We start from the raw sequence: 18072 nt of genomic DNA on the forward strand, positions 1-18072 counted from the left end.
AAACGGTCACTGAAATGGTTACTGGACATATTCGTTTGAGAAACACCTACACAAACTAGGTGAGATAAATGAACCATGGCGCAGAAAGTGCGAAATGGAAGAAGAGACTGCCATACACATCCCATGCCATTGCAAGATACTAAGTGAGACAAGAATTCACTGGCCAACTGAGGTTTGAAAAAGAAGATATCCTAAAACTACCAATAAGAAAACTGTTGGCCTTCGTTGAGGTCACAGAACTTATTAGAGTTTAAAAAAAGAACTAAGTATGGTACAAGTGATGTACACTAACGGATTTGGCCTGATTTTAGAAGAAGAAGAGTCATAGTGTCATTAAATAGATGAATATAACAATTCTGACTTCTATTCTATTCTATTTAAAACTCTTAGCATCCAAATGTTCACATTTCAAGTGTCTCCTTCTAAAATTGTACGGCTAAAAATAATGAATTAACTATACCCATATAAAAAATCATGTATTTTTATAACGATATAGGATTAAAAAAAAAGATAAATTTTAATGTAAACTACACACTTTATATACTTTTAATGCAAATCGTTGATTTTTCCATGTCCACTATCCATCGGTCTGTTTGATTTAAACATTGTAAAAAGCTGATTACAGATTGCTACCAAGAATTTTGCATTCCCACCTAAAGAGATCGATTCTCTTTTGTTTTCTTTACATAACCTTGTCGTATTCTATAATATACATGCTTATTACAAGTAAATAATATTTAAAAGAAGAAAAAATTAATATTTTGTAATGGCTCTAACAATATATTCGTAAATATCAATTCGTAAAAGCTACGCAAGTGAATTAAAGTAATTATTTACAATTCTGCATGGTCTAAACTATTGGGCTGGTAAAAGAAATCAGTACCTACTCTAACATCTCTCTTTGGAAACACATGGTCATAGTACTTTTCGTGCTCGAATTGCAACGGTTTCGGTCTGGCTTTTTCTTTTTTATGGTACTTTTTATGTTCAGACTTTCTCGTATATTTATTATCATTTGGTAGCGAGTACCGATGTGAGTTAATACCAGCAGTGGTACCGGCACCGTATGACCAATTGTCTTTTGATTTATGGTTCGAGTATCTACTAAAACTATGGTATTTGTCTTGTTGGTAATTTTCCGTATCATTGTCGGATTCGAAGAAGTCGGCCGACAAGATACGAGTATTTGTATGTGTGTCCATCAGACTAGAATAGAAGTTTTCTGCCTTTTGTTTCGACCCTCCTAAGCTACTTCTACCATTGAATGTAAGTGTAGTGGGTTGTTGATGCTATATGTACAGCAGTATGTTAGATTTGTTAGTATATACCTGGTGATTAAAAACGAACAAATTTCATGTATTTTTCATTTTTAAAATATCTGATATAGTTTTATTCAGTGAGTAAATTTTTAAAATTTTACAATATTACTTCAAATTTTTAAAATATTTTTATTAGTAAGTCTGATAAATCCATGCATATTTACTATACTTATTTCATTTTATTGGGATAGTAGATTTTTTTTTATTTACATAAAGCCGCATCAACCATGGAAGGTTATTAGCGGATGTTGAACAATTACAATATAATTATTACATTTTATGAAATAAATGTATATCTTTAAGATAATTAATTGTACTGAATAAATTATCATTTAATATATTCTTCAGCTGACTTGGTTCTTCAGAAATGTTGTTCATACGAGTAAAGTGGACATTCTCTAAGAATGTGCTGGACTATTATCAGGCATCTACAGTTTGGATAGCGTCCAAGATTTGAAGCATATTATTGCTAGCCGTTAAGTAGCTTATTGCACCGTAATCTAATTTACTTCGGATGAGTAACTGATATAAATGTAATAGAGTATTGGTTTCAGCTCCCCAATATCTGTTAGAAAGCATTTTAATGAGGTTTATTTTTGGCTGACAGAATAATGCAATTTTTTTAATATGACATATAAGTCCATGTCAGGTGACTATCGAATCGCAATCCCAGAAAATCTGTTGAATCTACTTGTTTTATGTTAATATAATTTAGAGTTAGTATAGGTTTACTATTGATTTTATTCTTACTAAAGACCATAAAGTAGGTTTTGTTGTTAGAAAAGACAAAACCGCTTTTTTGGGACCACATTTGCAATTTATAAAGAAATGACTGTATGATTTTTGTGGCAAGAGGGATACTACAACTTCTAGTGTCAACAACAATTAGATCGTCTCCATATAAATTTTCTTTTAAAGGTAACTCTATTTCTTGTGCATTATTATTGATAGCTAATAAAAAAAGCGTAGGGCTTAAAGTGGAACCTTGTGGAATACCGTTTTGTAAATATTGAGTCTTTAAATTTATACCATTTACGCGTACTTGAAATTTCCTGTTATTCATGAAATTTCTTAGTGAAGGCTAGAATGTTACCTTGTATGCCGTAGTCATTCATTATTTTTAGAATGCGATATCTCCATGCAGTATCAAAGGCTTTATTTATATCGAAAAATACAGAAATTACTAGTTAGTAGAAGATTTTATTGTGCTACTAATAAGAGCAAACATAATAAGAATAAGTAATCGCCGACTAACGAGACAAAATATATTCTAAATAATTATTAATCAATCGTTGAAGGATGTATTTAAGAAAATAATGGAAGGAACAATGCATTAACATGATCAATAATTAACATTATAAAAATTTACTGACAATTTTTATGACACTTCTCATTTGCATTTCTTACATACAGTTCTTATAAATTCTTGTACAAAACTGATAAAAGAATGTATCGATATAGTAATACCGACGTTCGAGAGATGGTCATTTTGAGATTAAATTCTGATAACTTCATTCTAGTGGAATAGGTAAGCAAAGATATCTCTGACGACACCTTATGTAAAATATTTTTTTACTCTGTATGAAATACAGTAGGAAAAATGAAAAAATACCCATGAACGAACATATAAAACACGCTGTATTTTCCTGTCACCGTGTCACACAAAAAATTGGCCAGCGCAAATACATGTAATAATTATTGTTACATGTACTTGCACTGGACAATTTTCTTTGTGACACGGTGACAGGAAAATACAGAGTGTTTTACATGTTCGTTCATGGGTATTCTTTCATTTTTCCGACTGTATATCGTATTTATACAGTGAATTTATTAAAAACCATTTTTTAATGATTTTTATTTAATTTAATAATGCTAGGCCGATACGGGGTGGCTCGGAAAGTCCCTTTACTGTAATAATTATTTTTGTTATACGACACAGGAAAGAATAACACAATTTTGTTTGTGAGTTATTTATTTTTTATTTATTTATCCAAAACATCGGTATGCACACCTCCATTGTTGCAACATAACTTGATACAACGCCATGTTCTTCATCATTCGTCTCATGACCGGAATAACTGATGTAAAAGTTTGGCAAACTCCGTTTCGCAAGTCCTCATTAGCAACATATCTGCGTTTTCTAACCTCCCCTCTTTAATGAGACCCCACAGTGTATTTTCCGGCGTTGTCAAATCTGGACTTTTTCGAGCCCAAGGCATTGGTACAGGATATTTTGGAGAAATTCGTCCAATCCATCGGTCCGGGAAGATTTAATTCACGCGGTTGGGGACAGCGAGAGCAAAATGGAGTCAAGCGCCATCTTGTGTCAAGAAATAGTCCTGATTACCTAAGCTCTCAATTGCGGCTCATGCGTCAGAATGCCAGAACGCCAAAAGCACTGGCGTGGCGTTGAAACATTATTATTATCCAGATTTAGCCATACGGCTCACACTCCCTCTAAGGGGAAAATTGACTCATCCCAGATACCTACGGAATCAAAAAGGTTGAGCTCTGGTGGGACCCTTTCCGTATTATCGAGCCCTAGGTGACTTGGTATGCAGGTGTATCTTCCAAAAATTTTCGTACACATCTGGCCGTTGCGAGTAGTACAGCTTTCTGCATGGTCTTATGTTCATTTAGACCCAGCTTTTTTTATGCTTTCGAAGAGGTTCTTCGGAATCACTCTAGTAGTAGACATAATAATAGGTATCGTCTGGGTACTTTGCATTCTCCATTGTCTTCGTATTTTAATTTCCAGGACTCTGTACTTGGCGATCTTTTCAGTAAATTTACTACGTAGATTATTGTTGTTAGGTATCGCCACATCAATTAGTGTTGTTTGTCTTGTTAATTTATTAACTAGTACGAGATCTGGTCTATTATGTGCCACTGTTTCGTATGTGAGCACAGTGCGGTCCCAGTATAGCTTGTAGTTGCCATCCTCAAGCATACTCTCAGGGACGTATTGATAATATGGGAGATGGTCCGTTTGGAGAAGTCCCAGCTTAATAGCTATCTCTTGGTGAAGGATTTTTCCCACTGCGTCATGCCGTTCCTTGTATTCAGTTGCAGCAAAGCAAATGCCTGGCAGCCCCCTGTAAGATGTTGGATGGTTTCTTGAGTTTGACATCCATATCGGCATTTCTCATTTTGGGCGTGAGGATCTTTGATGATATATTTCAGGTAATTTTTAGTTGGTATAACCTGATCCTGAATGGCCAGTAATGAACCCTCCTTTTCAGGGAACCTCTTTCCCGATGTCAACCAATAGTTCGACGCTGTATTGTCGACATAGTCTTGGCTGACCTCATTGGGATGTCGCCCGTGCAGAGGTTTACCCATCCAGGTGCGCATTTTTTCGTATTTAGTGAGGTGGTTTATAACAGAAGATGAGGTATTAGAGGCGATAAAGCGAACAGAGAACAACAAGGCAACATGTCCTGACCAAATACCTGTAGACATAATACGGTTAATAGAAAAACAGCAAATTGGAATATTGGTCGACTTATTTAATACAATATACAGTACAGGAATCATTCCCAGCGATTGGCTACTGTCAACGTTCATAACACTGCCAAAAAAACCAAATGCAAAAGAACGCCAAGACCACCGGATAATAAGTTTATTGAGTCATACACTCAAAATATTTTTAAAAATTATACACTGGAGAATACATAACAAACTTGAGCAGGACATAAGCGACAAGCAATTTGGATTTAGAAATGCAATGGGAACGAGAGAAGCCCTGTTCGCTGTAAATGTACTTGTGCAAAGGTGCATGGATGTTAATCAGCCAGTATATATGTATTTTTTTTGGATTACAACAAAGCCTTCGATAAGGTCAGACATAACCGCCTTATCGAATTACTTGAAAAGAAAAACTTTGATATGAGGGACATCAGGATCATTAGTGCTATCTATTATAATCAGATCGCAGTGGTAAAAGAGAACAACGCCTTTTCAAATGAAATACAGATTGAGAGGGGCGTCAGAGAGGGCTGTGTCCTGTCTCCTACTTTGTTCAATTTGTATTCAGAGGAAATAATCCAGGAAGCACTAGAAGACCTAACCACGCGAATAAAAGTAAATGGCCGACCAATCAATAATATACGGTTTGCCGACGACACTATTTTATTAGCCGAATGTCTTGAGGATTTACAACACATGGTTGACAGAGTGGTAGAAGTGAGCCAAGAAAACGGACTGTCACTAAACACAAAAGACACAATTTATGGTAATAACAAAAGCTCAACAGCGCCAAGAAAGCATAACAATACATGGAGAACAAATTAAAAAGGTTGAAAAATACAAATATTTGGGTACAATAATTAATGAAACTAATGAGTACACAGAAGAGATTAAAGCAAGAATAGGACAGGCAAGAAATGATTTCAACAAACTGAAAAAAGTACTCTGTAGCAGGGACATTACAATTTCTTTAAAGATATGACTTCTGAAATGCTACGTGTTCTCCGTATTATTCTATGGGTTGGAGGCTTGGACATTAAAGAAGGATGTTTCGGACAGATTAGAAGCCTTCGAGTTATGGGCCTACAGAAGAATATTAAGAATAAGTTGGCTGGGTAGAGTCACGAATATCGAGGTGTTGAGAAGAATGGGAAAAGATAAAGAGGTTTTAAATACAATTAAAGTCAGAAAACTGCAATATCTGGGACATGTTATGAGGGGCGAGCGTTATAACTTCTTAAAATTAATAATACAAGGAAGAATACAGGGTAGAAGGAGTCGCGGAAGAAGACGCATCTCCTGGTTAAACACTTTGAGAGCTTGGTTTAATTGCACTTCTGCTGATCTCTTTAGAGGAGCGGTATCGAAAGTGCGAATTGCCGTGATGGTTGCCAACCTTCTTAGAGGAGATGGCACATGAAGAAGAAGAAGAAAGGTTGTGGCTCTTGAAAAAGGCCCTCATACGGTTGAAAGTTAATCTAGCCCTTCTATGCGCACTCTTATCTCTTGGTTGTTGGTCCATTCTTCATTTATTATGGTACCGACTAGTATGCCGACTAGTACCATATATTCACATATTCTGGCTGATTCCAGTAAAGATTTCTCATTATTTTCAGATTTCGGTTGTCAATTCCTGCTCCCTTTTGTATTTGAACCATCTTGGCATGCTGTACTCGATCAAACGCTTTCTCGTAATTAACCAGACATTCCAGACCACGACTAACCAGACGTCTCTGCATCTCTGGAATAAGAGTTATATTGAAAACAAAGCCTCTCTCGTACCAACAGCATTTACGAACCCGAAACGGTTGAGCGAAATTTGACTTTCATATAGCTTGTAAATGGATTACATTTAGGAACAATTTTAGAAGATGACTCATCAGGCTTATCGTACGGCATCCTTCTCATTTTTTGGCTCTTATTATTTGTACGTATTTATAATTTAATTAAGATTGATAAATTTTAATTTAGAAAATATTTATCTCCGCCATTGGTAATTGGATTGAGAGTTTAATCTGACTTCGTTGAATTTCAATATGAAATCAACCTAATATAAGAATACTTACTAACGATTCTTAGACACGGTTTGTGATTTTTTGGACATGCCTAACACGATTTCGTATGATATAGAAATGTTTCTAATGGTATAAATTCTGCTTAGATAAGCTTTAAACTGAGTACCTTTAACGTACAGTCACAGTCACAAACTACGATTTATTGTTTAGAATAAGGACGAAGGTAGTTTTTTGGGTTTGTATACTTTGTTACTAAACTGGCGAGGAATTACACTATAAAAATACATTTAAACTGCTGTTAAACAATTTATCTAGGCAACTATAGTTCTAAAAGTTTCTTTGTTCGTTTTTAACTCGACCAGGTGATAAATATACAAGTTGTGTAAAAATCTAAACTAAAATTACAATTTAATTTCCTTTGTGCTTCCCCGAGTTATCGAGTTGCAACGAGAAACAAATAGTGACAAAACGTGATTATTATGTGTTTGTTAAATGCGATGTGATTGGCTGATACTGCTGATTCCTTGGCGTCTCAGATCATTTAAAATCAAGTAAGATGGTTTGAGAATGTGCTCAGGACAGGAGTCTGCAGAGTGTTGAAAAGAGTGTCAGTGTATGATTACGGTGTATGTACAGGAGGGAGATATTAGTTATGGTTTAAGAAAATTCTTCGGCGATTGTAGTATTTATAATTAAGTATGATATTTTTTAAGCTGAATAATTTTATACAGTTATGAGTTACGTCGAAAAATACTTTATATGGAGTATAAGATATGTATAAGAACAATTCGGGAGCTTAGGATCACACAAACTTAACTACATTTTATTTTATTTTCTTTATTTTTGTGTACAGACATATTGGGGGTTCGATATTATTTTGCAAATCAGAACTAAAGCAGGTGGACATACGTTCATGTATTTCTTAAATAGGTTGAAGTTTGAAATGTCTGTACACAAAAATACCGAACATATATTAAAAACGTAGTTACGTTTGTGTGACCCTAAGCCCTCGAATTTTAAGTTCAGTATTGAAAAAGAACTATACAAAATTAATTTAAGGTACTTATTCGGTATATATTGAGTTTTTTAACGCAGTTATTGATCATATACCTTTTGGTTTAAGATAGGGTTTACCATAAAGATAAAACTTTATTTTAATGGCACATTATTAAAAATATTAGATGTCGGTAGGTTTTGTACACTAAGCATCAAAATTAACGCACCACCTTAAAAATGGGACACTTTTGATGTCTCGTATTTCCTAAACCTGTTGTCCGATTTAAGTGATTTTTTAATATGTTATAGCTTTATTATTAAAAAATATCGATGAAATAATATTGTAGCTAAACAGGTAAGTGTCATTGTATACCGGGTGTAACAATAATAGTACGTTTTTTCCTTAAAGTTCGGAACACCCTGTGGAATATTCCAGCATATATAAAATATTGAAATTAAAACTCAAGCCTTAGGCTTTTTTGACATTTTGCTTTTTGATTCATTCGCTTATGTTGGATAATAAAAAAGTTGGGTACTGTAACAACTAGCAACGTTATTCATCAATACAGGGTGTTTCTAAATAAGTGAGACAAACTTTAAGGGGTAATTCTGCATGAAAAAATAATGACCATTTGCTTGATAAACGCAATTTCTTCGTTTCCGAGATACAGGATGTTGAATTTTTTCTTACAAACTGATTATTTATTTATTGCTCTAAAACCGGTTGAGATATGCAAATGAAATTTAGTAGGTTTTAAGAGATAGTTATTGCGCATTTTTTGACATACAATTGAGTATTTTATATACACCATTAGCGTGCATACGGGTCATAAAACCCAGTCATATTACCCGTATGCACGCCAATAGTGAATGTAAAATTCTTAGTTGTATGTCAAAAAATACCCAATAACTACCGCTTAAAATCTACCAAATTTGATCTGCATATCTTAACCGGTTTTAGAGCAATAAATAAATCGTCAGTTTGCAAGAAAAAATTCAACATCCTGTATCTCGGAAACGAAGCATTTGCGGACATATGTTTATAAAACAAACGGTCAATATTTTTTCATCCAGAATTACCCCTTAAAGTTTGTCGAACTTATTTAGAAACACCCTGTATTGATAAAGAACGTTGCTAGTTGTTAAAGTACCTAACTTTTTTATTGTCCAACATAAGCCAATAAATCAAAAAGAAAAATGTTAAGAAAGCCTAAGCCTATAGCTAAGTTCTAATTTCAATATTTTATATACGCTAAAATATTCCACAGGGTGTTCCGAACTTTGAGGAAAAAAACACACTATCATTGTTACACTCGGTATACAATAACACTTAACTATTTATCAACAAAATTATTACATAGATATTCTTGAATAATGAAGCTATAACATATTAAAAAATCACTCAAATCAACCAACAGGTTTAGGAAATACGAGACATCAAAAATGTCTCATTTTTAAGGTGGTGCGTTAATTTTGATGCTTAGTGTATATGCGAAATCAATAAAAAGCCTTTCACCATGTGTATTTTTTTGACATGTTTACGGTTCAATAGTGACTGGAAAAAGTATGAACTATCCGTAATAAGTTTATATTCAGATTTTATAAAAGACGTTCTAACATATTATATTTCCAGCTTCTTATAATCTGATAGAATTCATTAAATCATTCGTGTAAGTCATTCGATCAATTATTTGAAAATTCTTGTATCATCGCTGTATTCCTAAAAAGAGATAGCCTTTGACACAGAACAGCTTTCAAATGACTAGTAATTAACTATATTATCATTTAAGGAATATGTCGTTGACGTCATATTGTAAAAGATGCCAATAAAATAAATAAATTCTATAAATAAATAAGTATTACTTGTCACATGATAACATTTATACTTTTCTTACAAAATTGCGCCCGCTTAAACTATTTTTAATGATTACATTATCTGTCTTAGTGCAGTTATTTAAAAATTTGTTAAATATATTCTTTGTTTCAAAATATAGTAGGGATGGAGAAATGATCACTAGATGATGACTAGATAAATTTTCATTGCGACTATTTGGGAAAATTATAACCGGAAAAATCAAAGTGGCTCAGAGAGTGTGATGTTTCTAATACGAATCCAAATGTTAATATAAGATCCAAAACAAATAAAAATGCTGCAAAGGTTTAAAGAACTCAGTTTTAAATCTCAACCATTGTGAGAATATGAAGAAAAAATCTTAGATACCGAACTTGTAACGTCCAAGGGTGGAGAGTTAATGAAGAAGCAGTGATATAATTAAAAAAATGACAATTAACATCTTAATTATTAGTGAGATGAAGAAAAAAGGGAAAGGAATATGGAATGGGGACTCTAGACGGAGTCTTTCACTGCTGGAGTGGAGTACAAAATCAAGAAAGAGCTAAAGCCAACGTTAAACAGTCAATAAATGAAAATTGTAAATGACAGAATAGTTAAAATGACCATAGAAATATCTGGGAGACAGTGAGTAATCTTGGGGGTGTACGGCCGAACAGAAGATAGTTCAGAGGGGGCGACAAAGATTTATTTGTGGAAGCCCTGGAGAAAAAAAAAAGAAAGAAGAACAGATTTAAAAAATAAAAATAACTCATGACCTAATTCTGGCAGGCGATCCTAATGGAAGAACGGGAAGAAGATTAAGAAACTGCTGTAAAAGCATTTAGAGAAAACACTATTATTGGCAATGGGAGCGTATATTTGAACTATGCGATGAATCTTGGACTTATCTGAAAAACTAGAACATCAGAGCCAACGTCAAATGGATTTGTTTATAGAAGAAGTCGGAAGGGCTATTAAGAACATTAAAAATAAGACATCGGCTGGACCTGATTAAATATAAAGCTGAAAAGTTGTTTCGTAGAATACATAAAATATTTTATCACATGGGAAGAACTACCTAAAGTTGGGAAGTTTATCACATGGGAAGAGCTACCTAGCAAATGCTTACATTACATCAACATTTAAAAAGGAGACCGAAGAACATGTTACAATTATAGAGGAATTCGCATAATGTTATTTTGTCGATTGTATAACAAAGTTGTCAAAAACAAATTAGAAGAAAATAAAACTGATACAAATGGCTAAGAACAAGCGAAGTTTATTACAGGATGGTCATATATCAACAGGTAAAAAAAAAAAAATGGCAAACAACAGGACAATCCGCTGTCCATTTCGATACACCAGTTCCAAAGAGTAACAAGTCTGAATTTTAGTGATTTGGAGTTAAGTGTTGGAAAAAGCTTTAATAACCAATATTTAAATATGTATGAGCGTCAAAGAGTAATAATTCTATAATTATGTTCTGTGAAGATGTCACACATATATTTTGTCATAAAACGGTAATTATTATTTTGGTTCCAAAGTGTACCAATTCGAGTTTTTACCCTGTTTTCTCGTAACTTAGATTAAAGTAACCAAATATGGAATAGTGCCCTAATATGGAATTCCTTGATTTCTCCGAAAATATAAGTTGGAACCGCAGTACAAGACCATTCTCTATTTCAGTCGCTCTCTTTATTATAGTATTCACACCTCCGTGTCAGATGCGCGAACGATACGTGTCTGACAGGCGCGTTTTGTTTTATCATCTTGCAGAAAATTTCAAAGGTAAATATATTCAACGAGTATTATTGATTATTATGCATGAATACAGACTTGTTATGTTATTTCGTATATCAACAGTACCTTTATTTTGATATTTTTTGACCTTCTGTAATTAAAACGTTACGACTTGAAAAATATTGATACTAGTTTGAACTAATGTACAAATCCAAATATGGACAGTCGTTGGTGCCTAATTATGGAATAGTGGATTAAGTGTAAGTGGGCTCATTATGATTGTGCTGATCCAGAATTTCATACATGGATCTGTGTTGTCTGCAAGTGAATTAAGCTACTTCTTTCATTTTTCACAATTTTCTTATTTAAATGTCTATTTTTGTTATTGATATGTTGGTTTATGCCTATATTCCATATATGGGTACCTATTCCATATTTGGTTACTCATTTGGAATTTTGTTTTTTTGTTCGATTTTTTTTTGTTAATTAAGGTATTTAATAGAAGGCTTTTAATTACTACATAAAAATGTATGACTGATGTGTCATACCATTAAATTGTTTTCATTTCTATAAAGGTATTATTTTATGTCTCCAAAACAAAATGGTATTCCATAATTGGCGACTGTCCTCAACATAATTTTGACTTACATGTTGGAACTGGTGTATCGTTTTATATATTTAAAGTAAGCATATGACTCAGTACCAAGAGCCAAAGTTGTGGAACACTATGGAGGATCTAGCTAGATAGACCCCTACAGTTGGTAACAGCAGTGAAAAACATGTAGGTATAGAAGTAATATAGTAAGAGTTAAGAGGGTAACAAAATTTTGCAAAAAACAACTTTAAGAGAACAAGGGGTTTCTGCACGGCTGCTCCACATCGTTGAAGCTTTTTAAACTATTTTTAAACCTTCCAATAGGAAAATGGGGAAGAAATGGGGGAAGGAATGGGTCCCAGTAAGACATGACCATTTATACACATTAAACTTTAGAGACGATTAAGTGGTCATGGTACAAGATGAAGCTGACTTAAGTAAATTTTATGGTCAGAAAATTGGAAGAATAGTACTCGAAGAATAGTGGAATATGGAGAAATATGATAAAATACAGTATGTGACACTTGTTTAAGTTTTAATAGGTGTGGATTACCACCTCATATACTTATTAAACCATTCTACCATTACATCTAGAAGAGATATTACGAATATAAAAAGGTAATAACCAAGTAGCCCATCATCGCACTACTTGTTGAATATCACATTACCCATTCTTTCGTTGGCCTCTTCAATTAAAATAATTGATATTTATTGAAGAACTTTTTCATTTACAGTGTGAAAAAGGACAAGCTCTTGTGTTTAAATTAATAGTTTTAAGAAATTTTGATAAAGACCACGACGTTTGAAAATGTTTGAACCTCTATTAAAAGTTTTGCATTCTCTAAGAAAAAGTGACGTTCGAAAAGTTTACTGTAAGTCAACAATCAAAACTTTAATAAAATCAATGAATATCGGCTTTAGAAAATTTCCTATTCAATAGGACAACGGCTAACAATTTCATATAAAAGTCTGTCGTTGAGTGAAAGTGCGCAATAAAATTGAAAAATTTTTTTTACAGACTGTTCATCAATAATATACATAATCCAAAATTTGTTTTAACACGTCGATCTATTGAGCTTAACAACATTGTAGTTATCATTGTATTGTTGCTTTTGTTTATTATCAGTTTCTTCTACCGTTTAAAATCTTAAATGAAAACCCCAAGTTTTTATTGCACATTTGGTTGCTTAAGTAAAAGTAAGTAACTTTTATTCAAAAGATTTCTTAGAATTGTGGATAGTTGGTGCTATAATCGGAAAAAACGATTTATCGTGATACCATAGGTAAATTATAGAAACAGTCTAATATCTCGAGAAACACACCATCAAATGAAATAACAAAAAAAACACTGGTTTCATATTTTTTAAAACCTATCAAATGACACAAAGCACGACCCCCCACTCCGTAACCTGGCGGTGGGGTGGGGGGTGACTCTAAGATCTCAAAATGGGAAACCCCGTTTTTTATTGCAGTTTTGGATTCCTCATAAAAGAATAAGTAACATTTATTCTAAACATCTATTAGAATTGTTGATAGATGGCGCTAATAAATCGTATTTTTCCGATTATAGCATCATCTATCACTAATTCGAAAAAATGTTACCAATAAGTTTTTCTAGTTTTTTAATGAGGAATCCAAATCTGCAATAAAAAATGGGGGTTCCTATTTAATATTTTTAAGTTACCCCCACCCCCCTCCGAGGGTAGGAGGTTTGGTGTTATTCGATAGGTTTTTGAAAAATATTAAATACAAATTTTTTATTTTTCACTTGAAAGTGTAGTTTTCTAGATATTAGACCGTTTGGATAAATGGTTTTTTCCGATAATAGCGCCATCTATACACAATTCTAAAAAATCTATCGAATAAAAGTTACTTACTTTTACGTAAGAAACCAAAATCTGCAATAAAAACTGGGGGTTTTCATTTACGGTCTTAAAGTTACCCCCCACCCCACCACCAGGGGTGGAGTGGGGGTCGTGTTTAGTGTCATTTGATAGATTTTTGAATATTATTGAACACGTATCTTTCAGTTTTTTAATTTTATGTTCATCTCGCGAAATATTCGACCGTTTCGTTACTTTTGTGACACCATGTATATTACAATTTATGAATGAATGATGATTCTGGTGATAAAATGACTAATTTAATAAATATAGCAGATAAGTTTCAAAATTACAATAGGTACACTAATAAGTATTTTCAGATTACAATATATTCTTACAAAAATATATGCCAATATAACGTTGTCAGTTTTATGATTTTGATGTTGACATATTTCGCATTTATCTCACCCCAGTCCTCAGAAACGAAAATGACACTGAACCATTAAAAACCACACCAACAAGCTGAATTTAACTGACAATGTCAATTTTGGGATCAAAAAAAATTTAAAAAAGGGGGGACGGGGAACATAGATTTAACAAGAAACTGTACGCCATAGGAAAAAAGTTTCAAATAAGAAATGTAGCTGAGATAATTTTAAACAAAAATATTTATTAGCATTTTATGTGTAGAATGAACGATTCTCTCAGAAATAACGCTTGAAGCGTATTGAATGTCAGTTACGCGGACGATATCAATTTTTTAAATAAAATTTGTTTCAACTCGATGGTAAAAATTCGATATATTTTGATCAGAGTATCCTACCGACAAAAATCAAAATGCATCACATCAAAACTTCATCTGCTGGTTTTGGATTTTTTCGCAAATAAAATCAGTTTCTATAAAGCTGTTCAATAAATAATAGTTGGGCGAATTTTGCCATTTTTTACGATTATTATGAGATCAATAAAATGTATCACTTCTGTTAAACGGTCACTACGGAATGTCCATTGTTAGGGCCTAAAGGGCGCTTTACAGCTTGCAAGAAAACTTGCTGCAATTTCTTGCATGCAAGACTTTCATGCAAGTCTATTGCATGGTCTTTTAGAGCTTGCAACCCGGCTTGCATGCAATAAATGTAGAAAGTTTTATCCTTAACCAAATATAAACTTTTGTTTTTTTTTAATTACTTTATTGCTGTTTATTTAACTTAGTAAATTTCGAAATGCCAAGACTGTCAAAAATAGTCAAACATAAAAGGAAAAAGGTAGCGGCAGCAGCAACCTTAAGTATTATTATTGCTTCAGCCAGCCTTTTAGTTACTAATTTAGAACGCCGAGATACTATTTCTGCGAAACACAAATTAATTAATGCCCTAAGATACTTAGCTACAGGAGAGAGGAGAGAGCTTCCGTAGCAATGTACAATTATAGAATCTCAGAAAGTGCCATTTCATATTTCATTATTCATTCTCAAGCGTGGCTGCGTCGTGGAAAAAATGTTGATATTTCATAAACAGAAAACAGCTGATCGGCATGTATCCATGTAAATCAGTGATTATGACATTTGACATTGTGGAAAAATCAAACTTCCTACAAATTCACCTAGACTTGCATGAAAACTTGCAGAGAAAATGGCACCAAACCAATTATCACGCAATTTCAAGAAGTTGCATGCAATAATCAACTGACGACATACTGCGCATGCCTTTAGGCAACTTTCTTGCGTCTTGCAGGTAGAATTGCAAGCTGTAAAGCGCCCTTAATATTTAAAATATATAACATGCAATTTCGATTTTTAGTTTTGGCAAAAATATGGGACATGTGGAATATATCTAAGAGTCACTGAATTTTAACTTTCACATTATGATCTAAAACGTTTAAGACTGCTTTTTTATTTATTTCACAAGTACGTTTTGCAAAACTACACAACTTCAGCTACAAATTAAACTCAATGCTGTCTTTGAAAAATCATGTTCCAAATATTGTTTGTAATGTGAAAGTTTAAATTCAGCGTTTTTACGCATATTTCAAACGCCTAATTTGCCCAAATTCAAAATCAAAATTTCATGTTATAGGTTTTGAAGATTGAATTCTAACAATAAACATTACATAGCGATCGGTCAATAGAAGTGACAAATTTTATTGCTCTTATGAAAATCGCAAAAAAACGGCAAACATAGAGGGGATATTTAAAAATTCGCGAGCGCCAGTAGTGACAAGTCTGTAAACGTTTACTGGAAATCTGACATAAATGTCAAAGTGATTAATTTAAAATTAAAAATAAAAACATTAATTATAAAAAATATTAGTTGGTCACAGCCGTGGTATATATTTTTACCTTTTAAATACTGAATTTAAGTTTTTTTAATGTTTCGTAATATGTAATTATAAATTAATCTATTAATCTTAGCGCCATCTACACGATAATTGTGAAAGTATCCGAAGTAAGTAATTAATATTTCATCAATAGAACGTCAAAATGATTAGCAAAATCTTAAAAAAATCGATTACAATTTAATTACTTTTTTGCGTTGTAAATATTAAGCGATAACAATTAAATAATAAACTTAAAAATTATCGGTAAAAGTTGCATTACTAGTCGGCTAGGAGCGACACCAGCGAAGCTCAGAGCGTATAGAGACTGACTTCATTTGAGGCAAAATACAAAAACTGTATAATATGTAAGCTGCACTCTTCACTTTTAAAGTGTATTTTGATTTTTGTCGATAGGACATTTTGATCAAAATATATAGAATTTTTACCGTCGAATTGATACAAATTCTATTTAAAAAACTAATTTTTGCTATTTAAAAAACTATTGGCAAAATTGCCAATACCTTTAAGCATTATTTCTGAGAGGACAGTTAATTCCACACAACAAACCTACTAAAGATGTTTGTTCAAAATTGTCTTAGCCACATTTCTTGTTTGAAACATTTTTTCTACCTACAGCGTACAGGGTTATTCACTATATTTTGACCTCCCTGTAAACTCCTTTATTTACAGAATTAGAAAAAAATGTAAAATACAAAAGTTATTTGATTTTTAAAATATGATTTTTTGACATATATAACATATTAGTGACGTCATCTATCTGGGCGTGATGACGTAATCGACTATTTTTTTAAATGAGAATAGGGGTCGTATGCTAGCTCATTTGAAAGGTAATTCAATGCTCTATTCAGTAATTAAGGTATTTATTTGTACAGGGTGTCCAAAAATGTTTTTTTATTAAATTAGTTGACACAAAAAGAAGAATATCCGTAATTTATTTAATTTATAATACATTTTACTGCTTTTAGAAAACAGAAATAAAAGTTTATTGCACAAATAAACATTGATCTTTGCTTAAATTCAATGTTCAAACTGCCAAGAGGCAGATGGGTGGCAGATTGAACATTGAATTTAAGTGAAAAGTAATGTTTATTTGTTCAATAAACATTTATTTCTGTTTTCTGACAGCAGTAGAATATATTTTGAATTAAATAAATTGCGGATATTCTTCTTTTTGTGTCAATTAATTTAATAAAAAAAAAACATTTTTGGACACCCTGTATTAATAATTATCTTAATGTTTATATTACTGAATAGAGCATTGAATTACCTTTCAAATGAGCTAGCACACGACCCCTATTCTCATTTAAAAAAATAGTCGATTACGTCATTACGACCAAATGGATGACGTCACTAGTATGATATATATGTCAAAAAATCATAATTTAAAAATCGAATACCTTTTGTATTTTACATTTTTTCTAATTCTGTAAATAAAGAAGTTTACAGGGGGGTCAAAATATAGTGAATAACCCTGTACATATTCTTGGTAAATCGATATTTCTCATTTCCCCCTATCAGGGAGGATTTAGACAGGGAGGATTTAGAGGTAAGCCCGGGGGTAGACGTGGTAAACTTTTTTGAATCTTTTTTGGGGTCTTAAAATTGACATTTTCAGCAAAAATTAGCTTTGTATGATTTTTAGAGATCAAGTCCCCGACGACTGGACTATTTGTAAACTTTTTTTTAAGTGCTGTAAGCACTGAAAGCGTTACCTTGAACTTGAAAAACGTAAATCTTGCATATAAGTTCCAGTTCACCAATTTCTTATTTTATCTTTTATGCATATCAGAATATATTAGTTATTTTTGGTAACAAACAACATTCATAAACTGCTTGTTTTGCAAGTCGACTGTAATAAAATATTATTTCCCGTGAAATTTTCTTAAACCATAACTACTTTCCAATACCAGTTCCATACCCGAATGTTTTGTTCGAAACTATTCGC

General features: G+C 32.7%; 1 protein-coding gene across 1 annotated transcript in view; it reads right to left on the minus strand.

The window, feature by feature from the left end:
• Window positions 1-833: 833 nt before the first annotated feature.
• Window positions 834-18072, minus strand: part of LOC114330978 (uncharacterized) — a 270005-nt gene continuing 252766 nt past the window's right edge. The window contains exon 8 of the mRNA XM_050653719.1: window positions 834-1289. Within this exon, the coding sequence (XP_050509676.1) occupies window positions 834-1289 (456 nt within the window). The remainder of the gene's footprint in view (window positions 1290-18072) is intronic.

The sequence above is a fragment of the Diabrotica virgifera genome, chromosome 1 (assembly GCF_917563875.1).
Source record: "Diabrotica virgifera virgifera chromosome 1, PGI_DIABVI_V3a".
Classification (NCBI taxonomy): domain Eukaryota; kingdom Metazoa; phylum Arthropoda; class Insecta; order Coleoptera; family Chrysomelidae; genus Diabrotica; species Diabrotica virgifera.